Source organism: Natator depressus, chromosome 5, assembly GCF_965152275.1.
Source record: "Natator depressus isolate rNatDep1 chromosome 5, rNatDep2.hap1, whole genome shotgun sequence".
Lineage (NCBI taxonomy): Eukaryota > Metazoa > Chordata > Testudines > Cheloniidae > Natator > Natator depressus.
In genome coordinates, this window is record NC_134238.1 from 119,765,120 (window position 1) to 119,782,177 (window position 17,058).

Genomic DNA, 17,058 nt, shown 5'->3' on the forward strand with positions numbered 1-17,058 from the left:
TAATTCCTAGCCATTCAGGGTTTTATAAAGAGGGGTTTATACTGGCCTCTGGTGTGTTGGTGACCCCTGGCAGAAAAAGTCCTCCCTCAGAGAAAGTGCTGTGCAAAGCAATAGCAGAAGCTGGGGGGGGGGGGGGGGAGTGAATGGCATAGCTATTTTCATCACAGTGCATTGTGAGATTACTGCTTATTTAACACGCCACAGGCCCAGGGAAGCACCTACAAGTATTCCGCCATTTTTGTTCCAGTGCGGTTAAATTTGTAGGCAGCCTTCTTGCAGGCCTAAATCCTATAGAGCCTAATGAGGATGACACTAAGGGTGCTCTAAAAAGGCCATAGAGTACAGAGGAGGAGAGCCTCTCCAGCATGGTTTTAATCCTCTGTATGGGTTCAATCCTGTAAGGTGCCAAGCACTCTAGCCCCAGTCCTGCAAACCCTTATACACATACTTACCTTTAAGCATGCGCTTAGCACAAGGCCAGAGCGCTCAGCATCTTACAGGAGCAAGCCCTAGAGGATGGATATAAGCCCCAATTTAGCATATTACTTTAGCACTTCAAATTAAGTACAAGTAGTCTCACATGACTACCCACGTGCTTAAAAAATTAAGCACATGGCTAAATACTTTGCTGGATCGGGGAGCGCATTTCTCACATTTTATGGGAGGATTCAATAACCCATACAAAGGTTATCGGTTTCCATTAATGTTTCTGACATTTCAGTAATGATTTGTCTTTGGAAATATCCCTTATCCTACAGATGTTGCCTCTAGCCTATTGGTACTCTAGTAAACTTCTGAGATAGCTTGAGAGGCCCTGACATTTAGGGACACTAAAATTGTCAGGCTTCTTATTTTGCTACCCTGTCACCTATTACAAATAACCTTGCAAGTGTACTAGCTTAGGCCTAAATGCTAGAGGCCAGCCCTTTATCAAGCTAATTGCTAAAAACTGTATTGTACTTCACACACTCCCTAGAGCGGGGGTTTTCAAACTGGGGGTCATGAGGTTATTACATGGGGGGTCACAAGCTGCAGGCTCCACCCAAATCCTGCTTCATCTCCAGTAATTATAATAGCGTTAAAGATTTTTTTAAAGTGTTTTTCATTTATAAGGGGTGGGGGGTCACACTCAGAGGCTTGCTGTGTGAAAGGGGTCACCAGTACAAAAATTTGAGAACCGCTGCCCTAGAGAGAACACACAAACACCCAGGATATTGCAGTGTATGCTATTACAACAGGCCTGTTAGTTCAAAGCACAGTAATCATAGAGTCTCTTACCTTCTATGCAGTGATTTCTTTTTTCCAGACCAGCATCTACACAGACCAGTTCCCTCCTTATAAGTAAAGCTTCCCCCCTCTCCAAACACTTCCTTTTAAAGGCTTGCATCCCGAATGCAGACCAGCTGTCAGCCACTCCCTCCAGGACATTCTGCCAAAGTCAGGTGGGGACTTTCCCTCCAATATAGCTCAGTTTTCCTGTCTACCACATTGCTAGGGATGGCGATATACATCCTATCTCAAGAGCATAATACTTCACTTACGCACCAACAAAATGTTACTTGCTCTGAGCAAGTAGAATTTTGCCAGACTCATTTAAATATTAACTTTCTCTCTTATGGGTCTAACTTATGTTCTGGGGCAAATTCTGCCCTTTCATACTTCCCACACAGCCACATTGAGTTCAGGGCGGTTGCACAGAGTATGAGGCCTTGGTCCTGAAAGCACACAGGCACTTAACTTTAAGTAGGTGGGCTGGTGGTGTGATTCTTGCTTATGGCCTCAGAGGACCAGGTTGCAAGCTCTGGCAGTAGAACTGAACACTGTTGGACCTTTAAGGTCAGATGAGATGATCTGATAATGGTTTCTTCTGGCCTTATAATCTATAAAGTTTCCTGTTGACTTTGGATCAGAGCAGACTTTGCTTTTCCTTGTGTTCTTGAATGTGCCATATATTTCAAATGCTCACTAAAGAAAGAATATTTAAAAAGATGCCAATAATCATAGAGACTGAATTTCTTTCCCTATAGCAGTCCTAGTCAGAATGGAACATATAAGCGCATGCAAGGATGAGATCTACTCTTGGTGGCAGGTTCTGTATTTGCATACATATTTGGACTGTGTCCAGCACCTTGTGAGTCCTAGCAGGATACAAATAATAAATAAAACAATACCAGGATTGCCAACTCCATGTTCAAAAACCATGAGTCAGGCCCCACAAAAATCACAAGTCAAGGTTAAAAAATGATGAGATTTTAAATAAATAAAAAGTGGAGTTCTTTTAATTGGCCTTCTGGCTTTTATGGTGTTATTATTTATCATTTGTATTGTGGTAGCATCTAGGAGCCCCAGTCATAGACCAGGACCCATTGTGCTAGGGGCTGTACAAATGCAGAACAAAAAGCCCCAAGGACCTTACAAACTCAATTAGAATTAATGTTTTCCAGCTTTCCCCTGCAACCCTGATGGCTAGAAACTTATTCTTTGTTTCAAATGTGAGCTGAGATCCTCCTATAATTACATGACTCCAGGTGCTGAGGCTTTAAGAGACTTGCAACACTGTAATGTCACAGTCAGTGAATGATTTCTGTTCTCTCCCCAGTTTGGTGTGAATGGAAACTGATCTGGGTTACTTCTCCTGGTCTACAAATCCCCAGTGTTTCAAAGGTGATCAATAACAGCTTTTGTAATAGAGGTGTAGAGCGAAATAGCAATAACTGCGTATTTCCAGGGGTGTGTATATCTTACACCGGATTTCTACACATTTGGCACAGTTAATGCACTTGGTATGTGACTGTAGCATCACTTCTCACCATTCGCCTGGAAATTTAGCTCTAGCCAAAAAAATTGCATAAATTGGTCAGTAGAAGGAAATATCTGCTCTGCTTCACTGATGAGTTGATTAGGATCCTGTCAGCTTCTCCAGTGGTAAAAATGTTACTATTCTTGTAGCTCCACAGTGGGCATATTTTATTTGATCTAAAGTTACAGGAAACTTAAGATAATGCAGGTTTTTTTAATTTTAATTGCAAGGAGTTAATAGCAGTAATGTGACAACATTAGAATTATATGCATCGGGCCAGATCCTCAGCTGGTGTAAATCAGGATAGCGCCATTGCAGGCAGTGGAGCGGCACTGATTTACCTGAGCTGAGGATCTGGCCCATTATGGATTCCAAAGGGAGATGAAATCAGGCTTTTTTCTTGTCCTCCTGCATACAAACAATTCCAGAGCCCTTTTTTGTCCAACATAGGCTCTCTTTTTTGTCCAGATAGGCTCTCTTCATCAAGCGTCTGATTACTGCAAGCAGCTGAGTTCATTTTTAATAATCCATGTTTTCGTAATTTGGCAATGGTGCTCGTGGGGAGAGAAAACTCTAAGGAGCTCACTCTGGGGAGGAGTTTGGAGTCTCTGATCCCGTTTACTGGCACACGTGGTTTTCTAGTTACCGTAGGTACTTGTAGGGTGCCCATCTCTGTAATATCTCAGTGCCTCGCAATCTTTAATATAGCAGGGTAATATTATTATTCTCATTTGCAGATGGGGAATATGGGGGCCAGAGAAGCTATGTGACTTGCCCAAAGTCACACAGGAATTCTGTGGTGGAGCAGGTCTCTGGAGATCCAGGCTTACACCTCTGAGTGTTCAATGAACTCAGATATGAAGCATTTCTTATATCGACAGAGAGAGCACTCAGCGTTTTTTAAACGGGGAAGCTCTTTTCCCACCCTTTCATTTGGAAACAATTCTTTCCCCCAGGTTCACGGAAAACTCCCCTTTCCTTTGGAGTGACAAAGTATAATTCTCCATGTCATTTGTTCCTTCTGCCCCGTACGCTGGGGACTCCCATCCCCTAATCTTGGTGCAGTGACACCCTCCCCCACACTTTCCCTTTTAAACCTCTTCTCCAACCCCACAGCATCCATGAAATCTGTCATTGTTAGTCATCTCCACTCCCAACGGTCTGTTAGTTGTCATTAAGCAAAAGATCCTCATTCTGTCATAAGTGAGTCCTCCCCCTGGTCCCCTAAGAGTCCATGTGTCTGAGCTGTATTGTGCTTCTGTTGTGATGACAAACTCCACAGGAAACAGGCTGTGTTTCCACTATCTTCTGTATGGCACGGAGCACGCTATCAACAAATAATACAGAATAATATAATGGAAACATGGACCAATTCTTTGTGGTAGCTGGAAAAGGTACGTGGTTTAGTCTTAAGGGCGGGGGGAATCTCACTGTTCTCATTTCACTTTTCTCTGAAGAACTGCACAGCAGAGAGAACAGAATGTCCAGTGGCACCCAAAATTCTGCTGCGACTCTCATCCATGTTTTTTCACTCATACCATTACTGGCGGATGATGCTTCCCTTTGTAACGCTAGGAATGTCAGGGCCAAGTTACATGGTGTGAAGTACGAAGGGTCCTGATGGAATCAAGGAGTCAGTGGGAGACCTGGGTGTGCAAAGCAACAGAGGGGCGGGCTGTGAGTGTGCAGTAACAGCTCACGAATGGAAGCTGTGCAATCCCACCCTGACGGCAGAGGATATCTAAGAAGCGTCTTCCATTTTTACAACCAAACCATCTTTAAATCACCTTGAGATCAGTGATGCTCAGGAGCCACAAGTGGCTCTTTAATGTGTCTCCTGTGGTTCCTTGCAAAACGTGATATTAAAACAGTGTGAGATTTAATTATTAACCAATCTACATTATTAACCAATCAAGATGCTTTTACTATGTTATTAACCAGTTGTAGTTGATAAAATAATACCTGGTCAGTCATTTTGTTGTGAGAATTATATATACATTATACACACACACACACACTAAATGAAAGAATGAATTCCCAGTATTGTGGCTCTTTTGCATAATGTTGATTGCTAATTTGGCTCCTGAACCACTGAGATCTGAGTATCACTACTTTAAATATTCTATTGTATCAGTAGTAACTCATGCTGCAAGCAAGCAAGTTAAACAAATACTTTGCTAACTGTTCTGCTTCCTTCCGGTAATAGATATAAATGAATTACGAGGGTCAGATTGTGGTAACCCTGCTCATGCGGAATGCACCATGAGTAATCCCACTGAGGTCAATGGGGCTACTCAAGAAGAGTAGCAAGAGTCTAGCCCAAATCAACTCCAAGGTGAAAGCGTTTTCTTTTCTCCTACTTGCTACGAGAGTGAAAAAATGTTACTGTCTTTTTAAGGTGACTTGGAAAGGGGAAAAAATGTGGTTTGTGCCTTTTGCTTGTCTGTTTTTTGGCTTAAAACTTAGTACCCACAGGAGTGCCAAATATTCTTTGGCTGGTTTTGTCAGAGGACTTGTTGGATGACTCAGATATGTGAACTCAGAGATTTCTCAGGCCTTAATTGAAGAGAACATTTCTTATAAATGTTTGTGTTAAACAGGGGTTTGCAAAAACAAGGCGTTTTTAATACAGTGACCAAAAATCACTTTTCTGTCAATCAGATCTAATTTCCTTGATTTCTCAAATGTCCTAAACATACCAGTTTTCCTACCATCCACAGAGACTTCCATGGTAGACCAGATCTAAATGTCTCATGTTAAAAAAAACACAGGAAAACCAACTTTATAAAACCTCATATCCAAACCTTTCTGGTCTGTATTATAAAGCACCAACAAGGGACACAAACCCCTTTCCCTCTCCCCCCTCATCCCACCCTTGAAGTTCAGCTTTTATCTATCAGCAGTGACCACAGGGAGCCTGGTAAAGGTCACACTGTCCATTTTATCCCTCAAATGGAAATTGTAATGTGACACTAAGGGACAAATAAACACCTGCAGTGTTGCAAGGCTCATCTTTTCGCCCGGGCACTTGAAAACAGGGGTGGGAGGGCGAGGAGGGCAAGGATTGTAGTTGTAGTGGTGGGGAATAAGAGGGGGGATTACTTTAAATTGCAGTGCTTAGGTGCTGTATTCTAAAGTTATATCAAGGAGACCAAAAGCATGCGGAGAAGGCACCCTCCTGAGCAGTTTTATAAGTCTAAATACATAAAACGTGGTGTTGAGAATAAAACAAGGGGTTGGGTTTTCATCTAAAAATATGGTGGACACTCTCATGGTAAAGGACAGTCTACTGATTTTGACACTGCCCAAGTCCTATTACTGTTTATTCTTGGGACTTAAAGATATTGAATGGAGAACTTTCCCTGGTCAGGAAATTGACTTGTGATGTATTGGCTCACTGCTGAAAATCGAGCCTTTATCTTCCGCAAACAGGGAAATGCTGTGTGATCTTACAACCAATAGGGTCTATGGAGTTTCAGGCAAAGTATCTTGTGAGAAAAAAAAGGGAAAAGGAAAATGACACAATAACAGGCATGATGAGTTAATTCTGTGGTGAAGCATCAAAGAGAAGGAGCAGGAGCAGCGGCAGGGCACAAGAGGGGAGAAAGAAACCACCAAGGTGGGGTTAGTACTTTAATTCTTTTAGTGAGCGAGGCTGCTCCGCTGCAAAGTGTCCTGGAGATCACAGAGCGTCGTGAAGAGTAGGCGTTAGAGAGAAACACAGCACAAAGACACAGAGGTGGGTGCAGTGGAAAGGCAGATTTATTTGCTAGTAATACTGTACAGAGAAAAAAAGAGAGAAGCCACAGTGACAGCCTGGCTGTTGCTGGCAGTGTTCTTGGTTTATTTTTTGTTCTCTCTCTCTTTTTTTTTTTTTTTTTTTTAAATCTGAAGAAAACATAACAGTCAAAAAAGTACACTTCAGGTTACAAAGTACAGCAGCTATCCCAGCAATTCTAATCCAGTGTTAGCACAACAGTCCCCCCCCCCCCCAAAACGAAATGGGATTTTATTTACATTTGCTCACAAAGAAAGTGGGCAACTAAAGCTTTGGGGGGGTGGGGTGGGGGGGAAGGCTCATCCACAACCTACATTCACCATAAAAGCTGCATTTGACACAACATTTTCTTGGACCCCTGAAATAATAATTGGCGTGGGGGGAGAGGGGAGAAGCAGGAAACACGGGTTTGTCCTTGTTCTGACCTGGCATTGCTTGTCTGCCCTTAGACGCAGTTGTCACTGAAAAGGAAAAAGCTTTTAAATGGATTTGTGTCCTGCCTCTGCCTATAAGCAGTGCCTGCATCCTTAACTATAAAGCACAGGACAAAGTTAGAGCCCTGATTCAGAAAAGCACTTAAGACTTAAGCAGGTGCTGAACTTTAAACACGTCCTTAAGCCCGTCCCTATTCAGCAATGAGCTTAAGCATGTGCTTAAGTCTTAAGCACTCTGCTGAATTGAAATGGTTGCATAGATCTTCTCTGTTGCAAAGCTGACAGCAGTGGTAACCATTTATAGCACTGGTACTTGTTAGAATCAGTGACTCGGTTTGGGAGCAGGGCCTTTCACAAATTGGATCAGTCGGTGATGGATTTTAAGTTCTACTTTTGAGCCTTCCTTTAGACTGATAATATCTGCAGAACTTTCCAAGGTACAGTCTGGGGCCAGATTTTTCTCTAATTTACAGTGGGTGGCATTAATATGTTAAGATTCAATACACCAGGGTATTGGTCTGTACCATGCGATTTATGGCATTCTCTATATTAAGAATGAGTAACAATGGCAAGATTTTAATGGTAACCACTGTACCGTACATGCTTGCACACCCATGGATGTCAATGGGATTGTATATGTGAAGCTGAGGGCAGAATTTACGCAAATGGCATTTAAGCTTTGTCTACATTAGCACTTTTGTTGGTAAAACTTTTGTCAGTCAGGGGTGTGAAAAAACTCCCCCCGGACTGACATACGTTTAATTGATAAAAGCGTTGGTGTGGACAGCACTATGCCGGTGGGAGACGCTCTCCTGCCACCATAGCTACTGCCGCTCACTGGGGGTGGTTTAATCTCTCTTGTCGACATAGAGCGGCTACACAGGAGACCTTACTGCAGTGGTACAGCTGTGCCTCTGTAAGGTCTGTAGTGTAGACACAGCCTGATGATGTTGGAAATATCTAAGTACTAGGGATGGGCTCACATCATTTTGTCTTATTCAGGACTCACTTGAACAGCATAGGGGTTGAATTTTCAACTCTTAACTTATTAGGTTTTCACTTTGCTTGGAGGAGACTGTGAACAGAGAAGGCGGCAGGGGGCAGGGAAGAGGAGGAACAACGGAGGAGAGTGACAGACAGAGAGAGTGGGAAAAAAAGAGCAGAGATAGTGAGGGGAAATAGTCTAATGGAAAATCCCCAACTCTCTCTCTCTCAATATTTTATATAATGCTTTTGTGTATATTTTACAGGCCACCATTGTATGGCAGCTTAGCTTTTTAGCTGCGCTCAGGGAGACGAAGGAGTTCTTCTAACCTTGATACATAGCACAGACTTCCTGTCAGCTAGAAGAACATGTCTTAGGTCTCGTCTCTACTAGACAAGTAAACCAGTTTCACTAAATCAATGTAAGAATCAGTCTAGTTAAAGCAGTGCAAATACCTGCAGTAGACAGTTACACCAGTTTAACTCTTGCTTATATCTGTATAGCTTAAAGTCCCAATCCTGCAAACATTTATGCAAGTGCTTAAATTTTATTCCTGTGAGGAATCTTATTGAACTAAAGGGGACCGCCTGTGCGCTTGAAGTTACGCCTGTGGGTAAGCCTTTAGGTCTTGGGACCTGTTGGGTAGCTTTTTAGGATCAGGGCCCAAGTCAGTAATTTACCAGTGTAAATTAAATTGATACAGGAAAAGATTAAATTGGTATTAGTGCATCCAAATTGGGGTTTGCACTGGTTTGGATCAATTTTTAAATAGATTTAGTTAAACTGGTTCACTTTCTCATGTAGACAAGATCTTAAAAAATCTGAATCATCCTTTTGTGGGTTTAAGTAGCAGGAAAAGCAGATTTACAAATAAAACCTTCTTGTGCAATTGCAAGAAAGGGTTTAGAAAAGTCTAAATTCTCACAGGCCAGGAAGGCTGCCCGCTCCTGCTAGACAGGGCCCCTCTGAGGGGGACTGGCATAACAGTAAGATTGCTGAACTGCAGACCTTCTTGAAGCAAACATGTATATTGGTAAAAGCTTCTTTTCCAGAAAAGAACAACAAAAATAGGGAACACAGAGGTAGGCTGGGGTGGGGTGAAAACAGAGTTTTTCTGAAAACTTGTGTGTTCAGCATTTTTGTCTGTTCTTTCAAATACAAGTGGGATATTTTTAAGATCTGATGCATTCCTCTCAATATATACAAGCTGAATATTATCATACGTTTATATTACATGATGGATTTACACTCTTTTCGGTTTAAATGATAATCCATTCATAGTTTAAAGCTTATAGTTTATAGAATCCATAGTAGACAACTTTCTGGTTTACGTACAACAATTAAAGTCTAACACTGTGTCTTTTATTGGGTTACATTGCCAGTGACGGATCATTGAAACTCAGTGCTAAAAGTTATGACTGACACCAAAATATCTGACAGGCATAGTCTGAGCAACTCCTGAATTTGTCGTTATATAGAGAAAACTGGTCAAAATTTATGGGATTTTGAAAATTCAACATTCAAAAAACAAATGGGAAAAATCAATATTTTTCTGAATGATTTCCCCCCAATTTCCGTGGTCAACGTTTTTCAAGTTTTTGACATTTGGTAAATGTCAAATTTGGTAAAATGGGGAAAAATTGAATAAAAATCACATCTTTTTTGCCCTTTTCTCACTCTTTAATAACAGGTAGTTATTAACTGCTATGAGGGCTCACTAGACACAAAATATGAGGTTGTAAAACATCTCTTTAATCTAGTTGTCGAAGACCTGGGGTCAAATTTGTCTATGGTATAAGTTTATTGACTTCATTGGGTTTATAACAGTCCCATAATATTTACTAGATTCTACCCAACATTTCTCTTAAAAAAGAATTGTGGACCTGCTTTCAGATCTAAGGGTGAGGTTTTCTCTACAAAAGATCCCAAGAAGGATTATCATGAAAAAAATTCCAAGAGACTCTGTATCATGGGTGTGACCATATTCTGAAATTCAATCCCCATTCAGGATCTGTATTTCCTTATAAAAATATGATTCCTTAAAAAAATACACAAATGTAAAATACTACATTTTCTATTATATTCTCTCTTATTTTCAGAATATGCAACTTGAATGTTAGACTAAATGAAGAGGTAATGCACCCCTCATTAAGAACCCTTCATTTTGCAAGCACCTTTGTATGTGCTCCCACTAAGTCACTTGCTCACAGTTTATTTTTCTTTTCAGTATTGGGATAACCTCTGAGCCATTGGTTAACTTGGATAGAATGGGGAGAAACTGTCAGAAGAGTCTTCAGTAAAGTTCTAGCGGGTGCTAGCTCAACATTACAAGTGCAATGGTCGCAATGTCATATAGCGCTACTGAATCAGGACCTGATCCTACGAGATGGTGAGGGCCAGTTTTTGTCAATGGGAGTTGTACCACTCAACACATCTCAGGATCACACCATCAATGGGTCGTACTGCAATGCATAAAACTGGAGTGAGTACACAAATAATGCCCAAACTACACCCTGTGGTAATCTTTTAGGCCCTGATCCTGAAAACACTTACGCACGTAAGTAATTTTACTACTGCAAGGAGTTCCATTGATTAAAAGGGGACTCCTCATGGAAAAGTTAAGTGCATGCCTGTATGTTTTCAGGATTGGGGCCTTATATTGCACCTGTATGGACTGGACTCCAGTCGCTTAATTGAGAAGGGCTTGTATACTCTAATAGGGCTATGGGGATTGAAAGATAATGTTGTGTTTTATACAGCTTTGGAATACAGCCTGCAATGTTGGGAAAAAACCAAAAAGAAGAAGAAAAATTAAGAGTGCTAAGGCAAACTGTCAAATGGCACATCTTGCCTCTTTTGTCATTCATTTAGATAACATCACAAAGGCAGACCAGAAGAGTTCTGTAAACATACAGCATACAGTACATCAGCCACAGGAAATAAAAAAAGAAAACAACCCTGTAATTCTTTCCTTTCTGTATTGATGTCCTTATAATTAAAGGAATTGCCTGGCCACTAAGAATAATGTGTTCCATGATTTTGTATGTTTTTTCTTCGTTTTTAAAAAAAGTTGCAGTGATTTGCCAGACAATAGTCCCTTGATGAAAACTAGGCATGACATGAAAAGTAAATCTGTAGAAATTTAGAAAATATAAAATATAAAAGAGTTTCACAGGCGATTTTTTTGTTTGTTGATTTTGTCTTTTTTCTCAGCCTAGGAAAAGACACACTGGAAAGTTAGTATTTTTTTTGTTTTTCTTACAAAAGTTAAGGCAAACAGTTTATTGTGGCAAAATGTTGTCACAGAACCATTTCCAACACTGTTTGTTTGTTTGTAAATATCTTTTCGTGCTGAAATTGAAAATGAACACAAGCCTCTTAAGTCAACCAGAGACAGGGAGCTTGTTTAAAACAAAACAGAAAACTCCCATCATGATCCTTATGAAGTCTCCAGATGAAATATATCTCTGCTTCTTTCATAAAGTGGACCCTTTGCTCTGTGTCTGATTGTGCACATATTTCCGCAGGCTACAGAATATCTAGGGGTGGAGGGAAGTAAACCTTGTCTGAAGCTCGAAGAAGCCATGGAAACCCTATTTACATTCATTAGCCTATGTTAACGTGTTTTACTTCTCAATATAGGCTGCAGTTTAATGAAAAGAGCTTAAAATGAAAAATCTAACATCTAGATGATGTTGTGAGATTTGCTAAATAAGACAATGCTAAGAACTAAAAATATTAGGGCCAGCTGGGGTAAATCGGTATAGCTGAAGATCAGGCCCTATGAGTTTAGAGGGAACATTTTTTTCTCTTTTTCTTTTTTCTTCTTTATTCCCCTCAGACAGGGAACCAGTTTTGGTCAAGAAGTAAAAAACCCTTCTAAATTATCTACAGAAAAGCCATGGCTTTTCTACTTTAACACTGGCCCATTAACCACGATGTCCACACGAATGAATGCAACACAACTGGCCTTTAGGGGCATTAAATATTAGTTGGCAATAACTGAAGAATAGCTTTTTGGCAGTATGAGAAAGAAAAGTCTAAGGCTTGTGCTCTGCTTCTAACCAATAAAGACTCACTTCTCTCTTTCTTATATACCTGTAGCTCCCACTGACTATGGACTAGATGACCTCCTGAGGTCCCTTCCAGCCCTGATATTCTAATGATTCTATGTGATTATGACAATGCACTGGACCTGGGGTACATGCATGTCCCAGTGTGTCTGGACTTTCAAGGGAATCACTTCCCAGGTAATGGGCACAGGAGGATCATGTGATGAGGGAGCATGTGACTAAAGATGCCTGCAGGGAGGTATAAGGACAGCCTATATGAGTTCCTAGTGAGACTTGAGAATGATTAGCACCTCTGAAAAATGAAGCTGTAAGGTTTCCAGGACAGAAAAGTTAGCCACCAGTTATGCTGATGTAACTATGGGATCACCACAACTTTTTTTCTGATAAAAATGACCTGTTAATCATGCAAGCTTGATGGAAATCTAGAGTAATACTTTGCAGAATTCCAACAATTCAATTAGGTTATTATCCATGTGCTCACTGAGGTTAATGGGCGTCCAACAAACTTTACATCAGGCCTGTGGTATATTCCCAGTACCAGCAGTGAATATGTCAGCTAGTATGATTTCAGCAGGCGTCATGTGTATGTGGCTATCATTTGCTAGTCTCCACTTGCCTTTCACTAAGGGTCAACTGGATAGCTGTGAAAGGTTACGTAAGAGGTTTGCCATTAATGGCTAACTGGAATAGCATAAGCAGTCCCTTTTTTTCTTTTCTTTTCCTTTCCTTTCCTTTTTTTTGTATGTCTCATATAATAGCTACCACAAACAAGTGTTTCTTACTGGCACAGAAAGAAAAGAGTTCAGAGCAAGAACTGTTTAATCAGATGTTTAGAACAAATAGTTAATGCAGTAAAAACACCATCCAAGAAAGAGTAGAAATATCATAGAAGCCACCTCAGCCTGGAAAGAGGGGGAGTTTTTTTGACCGTTTTTTCTTTTTTCCCCTTCTTTTATTTTGGGGGAAGTCTGGTAATTTCAAAGATACTTTGACATAATCATCATGATTGAAAATATTTAACCACCAAAAATTATAGGTGCTACTTTTGCTCTCGCTTGTACTGGGGTAAATCAGGAGTAGCTCCCCTGAAGTCAATGGAGTTACACTGATGTAAAACCAGTGAAAATTAGGTCAGAATCAGGGCCATGGTCTTGCCATGAAAAAGTTGACTTCTTTTCCACTATAGAGAGTAGAATCTAAAAGCCAAGACTTTTCGAACCAATTAGTGATTTTGGATGCATCAGTGTTTTCAATTCTGAAGGGTCTGAATTTTCAGAGGGCAGGTGAACAGTTTTTGAAAATCAAGCTGCTTTAAGGGGCCTCAAATAAAGCACACGCACCCCACCCCCCAAAAATGAGGCATCCAAAATCACTAGACACTTTTGGAAATCTTGGCCTCATCAGCATAATCCTTCCTTCTGAAATATCTACTCAAGTAAAGCTCCAATGTATTTCCATGGGAACCTCGCCTGAGTATGGACGGTTGATTGGGTCCTAGGTCTGTACAAGTATAGGTTTACTTTGATTATACGTATCGAGAAATGCTTCTTTGAAAGGAAGTACGAAGTGAGAACCCGCATTTTCTCCCATTGAGGTCAACGGGTGCTTTGCCACTGACTTCACTGGGAGCAAGATCAGACAGTAAAATGTTTCATGTTCGAAGGAAACATAAAAATAGTATTTCTCATATGCCGGTGTTCAGCAGAAAAATCTCATAAATAAACATAGGCAGAGTTACTGAAAGGCAAGTAATTAAATCAGTAACTACATTTCACTTGTGATGACAGCTGGATGTTTTTGATGTCAAGGTAATTTCCACTGTAATTTAAGGAGATAAAGTAGATGCACAATACTGTAATCTGGAAGATTTATATAAGGCAAAATCATCATTTGTGATTTGGTAGAAAGAATAATTAAGGTCCACTTTTGGTTTTACCAATAAGCAGAAATAGCCTATGGCATCTTTTGACACCACAAAGTGAACTCCACAGTTAATATAAAACAGAAATTATGCAAACATTTTGAGAAGGGTGTGTCTGAGTTTTAGCAAATTAAAATGACAAAATGATCTATGGCTCCTTCCACCCACCCCCCCCAAAAATCTATAAAATAATGTTAAAATATGATTTTTTTAAGGCTCTCATACCTGGCTACTGTGAAATTCAGACTCCCACAAAACACTGGGAATCTGATCAAACCTGCCAGATATATAAAGTAAAATATAAAAAATGTTTTCTTTATATATATATTTATATAAAATCAAATAAATATGAAAGCATTTGTTCACTTTCCCATTTCTCTCTCACTCTAAAAACTAAAAAACAAACAGTATGTTTGGTGGGAAAATAATATTTGTGTGTGCATCTTCCTAAAGAACTAGAAATCAAAGCAACCCATCTGCAAGGCAATGGAGGCATTCACTTCCAGTTCACAGTATTGCAGTTAGAAGTACAGTGAGGTCTAAGGAAGTGATGGAGCAGGTGCTGCTCAGAACAGGGAAGGAAGAAGCGGTCACATGATCATACAGCACTGACATCGTCTTTTCTTTTGTGTACCTGGGACTGGTTCCATGGGCAGACTTTCTTCTTTCCCCTCTGGAGAGGAGGGCTCTGTTGTGTCAGACACAGGCCTTCCGGAGACCAGTTCGGCTGCATTTCCATCCATGGTAGATACGTCAGTCACGGTCTTCTCGCGCAAGGACTTCTCATCATCTTCATCTATGAGGACCAGTTCTGCCTTGATAGTTTCATCATAGCCCAGCACTTTTTTTGTCTCCTCTTCATCATCGATGTTTTGGTAACCCATAAAAATCATTGTCACTGGTTGATCCATGCTGGCCTCTGGGACTTCATCTCCAGAGATTTTTGCTTGGTGTTGAGGATTCCCAGAATTCCCCTTGTTAGGTGTATGTACCATTTCTAATTTTGCCTCTTTGAAGAGCATTTGTTCCTTCACATGGCTAAGGTTTCCATCTGCTATCACATTCCTGGCTGACACTGTCATTTCATACCCTCCTCTTACACTTGATTGTCCAGCTTTCTGTATAAGTTCATCTACATCCTTTGAGCTTAATTTATGAACTCCATTTTCTACCACTGTGCTTCCAGAGTGAACCTCATAGACTACCTTGGTACCATCATCATAGACTTTGAATCCTCTTTGATGGGTCCCCTCTGGGCCAATAGGTGATGCAGAGAGAATCTTGGTCTCTCCGGTCTGTTTGTCTTTCTCCACATTAATTTCCATGGCGTACAAAGCTTGAATGAAAACAAGAGAGGAAGTGCATGTTACAACAAAAAAAGCCAGTGAACTGTTAATTGCCAAACAGACAGAGAAAACTACTGTGCCCGTTTCCTATGAAGCTATTTCTAAAGAGCCAAGCATTCTACGTTAGAAGTGAGGTGCTTACTGCGAACAGAACTGGTTATTACAATACCGTACTTTATGTAACTGGATGCTAGGCATGCCTGCTGTAAACTAGAGATACTCCAACTAAATCTGTGCAGAAGTGGTTCTGGTCAATTAGAAGCGTGAAGATCATTTAGGTTAAGTGGGCTCATGGTGTACTTTTGACAAAATGAGATGACAACATGCAGGTCTACCACAGCCTTTCATCTTTGTGCTTGCCTCAGGTTCCAAGAAGAATTGATCTCAAAGCTCCTGACGTGCTCCCGCTCCTACCCTCCAGCCCATAAACAGCTGTTAGCAAATTTTGTTTGGGAAGGAATAAAATGCCCCTGACAGCTTGTTTTATTACTCAATATTTACTCCTACAAATGCCTTTCATCCATAGCTCTCAAAGCACTTTACAAAGCTTGGTAGTTATCATTATCCCCTGCTACACAGATGAGGCACAGATCACATAAATGACACACCCAGCTCACGCTGCAGGTCAATGGCAGAACTAAGAACAGAACTCTGGTTTCCTGGCTTCCCGTCCAGCCCTCTGTCCACTGGATCAGTAAGAACTTAAGGAAGTAAGGTGTGTTTTTAACATTTTGATCTTAATGAAAAGTATATATATATAAAAAGCATAGAAATACCCAAGCTGATTCTTCTTATGGGCTCCTAAAGATTGTTTTCAAAGGGGAGACAGTATAGGGGTGAACTTGATTTCAAAACTGGACCAAACAAAGGGTAATAGACGCACCTGAATTCCAGACTAACAAGGAAAACATTCCCCGACATGAAAGAGTTAAGAAAGGTGCAGTAACAAGAAGAGCATTGTGATCACCACGCAGTTGGGTAGACAGGCAGCCCGCACACAACTTATCCTTCATTCTAAGATCATGGTGCAAACTCTAGAGCTCAATTTTCAAGGTACAATTGTAAAGGTCTCTCAGCTTGTCTGAATGTAACTGTCTATTTAAGTGCTCCTTATATAAAGATGAAAACATTTTGTCTCCTTAAAAGGTACGAACACACAATTAATTGCAGTCGCCACGGTGGGAGTTGTCGCCAGCTGTTGTGAAACTTACCACACTGTCTCATGAAAATTCCAATTCAGTGGACCACAACAAAATTATGAGGATTTCTCTTACTAGGGGAGACCGTCACTTATTGGTGAATACAAAAAAACCCCCAACCCCACGTAAATTGTTACACTGTCTATTAGCAGTGCTGCATTTTCTAGGAGGGCTATTCAATACCATCCATGTACATTTTTTTTGAAAATAGTGGTAATATTAAAATTACCCCAGTGCGGTTTCAATTCTCCCTACTCCCTCACCATATTATCAAGCTTATGTGTCGCTTCCTAGGGCCAAACTCTGTCATAAGCATAGGGAGCATATAATATTGTGCATAATGGACCTCTCTCTGCCTATCTAGAGAAATCCACTTCTGCGTTAAACACTTTTAAGATGCTTGGAGCTATGCACCATGCATCTGAGATTCCAGCCAGCAAAATTCTGAGCAGCCACAGTGAAGGTTTTCTATATCCCTGCTGACTTTAAAAAGTGGGACAGTCCCATTTTATTTGTTTGTAT

At 40.7% G+C, this 17,058-nt stretch overlaps 1 protein-coding gene across 4 annotated transcripts in view; it reads right to left on the reverse strand.

The window, feature by feature from the left end:
* PALM2AKAP2 (PALM2 and AKAP2 fusion) overlaps positions 1-17,058 on the reverse strand; it is a 388,863-nt gene that overhangs the window by 193,162 nt on the left and 178,643 nt on the right. For 2 of the 4 annotated variants that reach the window (XM_074953529.1, XM_074953530.1), the window contains exon 7: positions 14,626-15,327. The exons of the other annotated variants lie outside the window; for them this stretch is intronic. In XM_074953529.1, the coding sequence (XP_074809630.1) occupies positions 14,626-15,327 (702 nt within the window). The remainder of the gene's footprint in view (positions 1-14,625; positions 15,328-17,058) is intronic. 4 annotated transcript variants of the gene reach the window in all.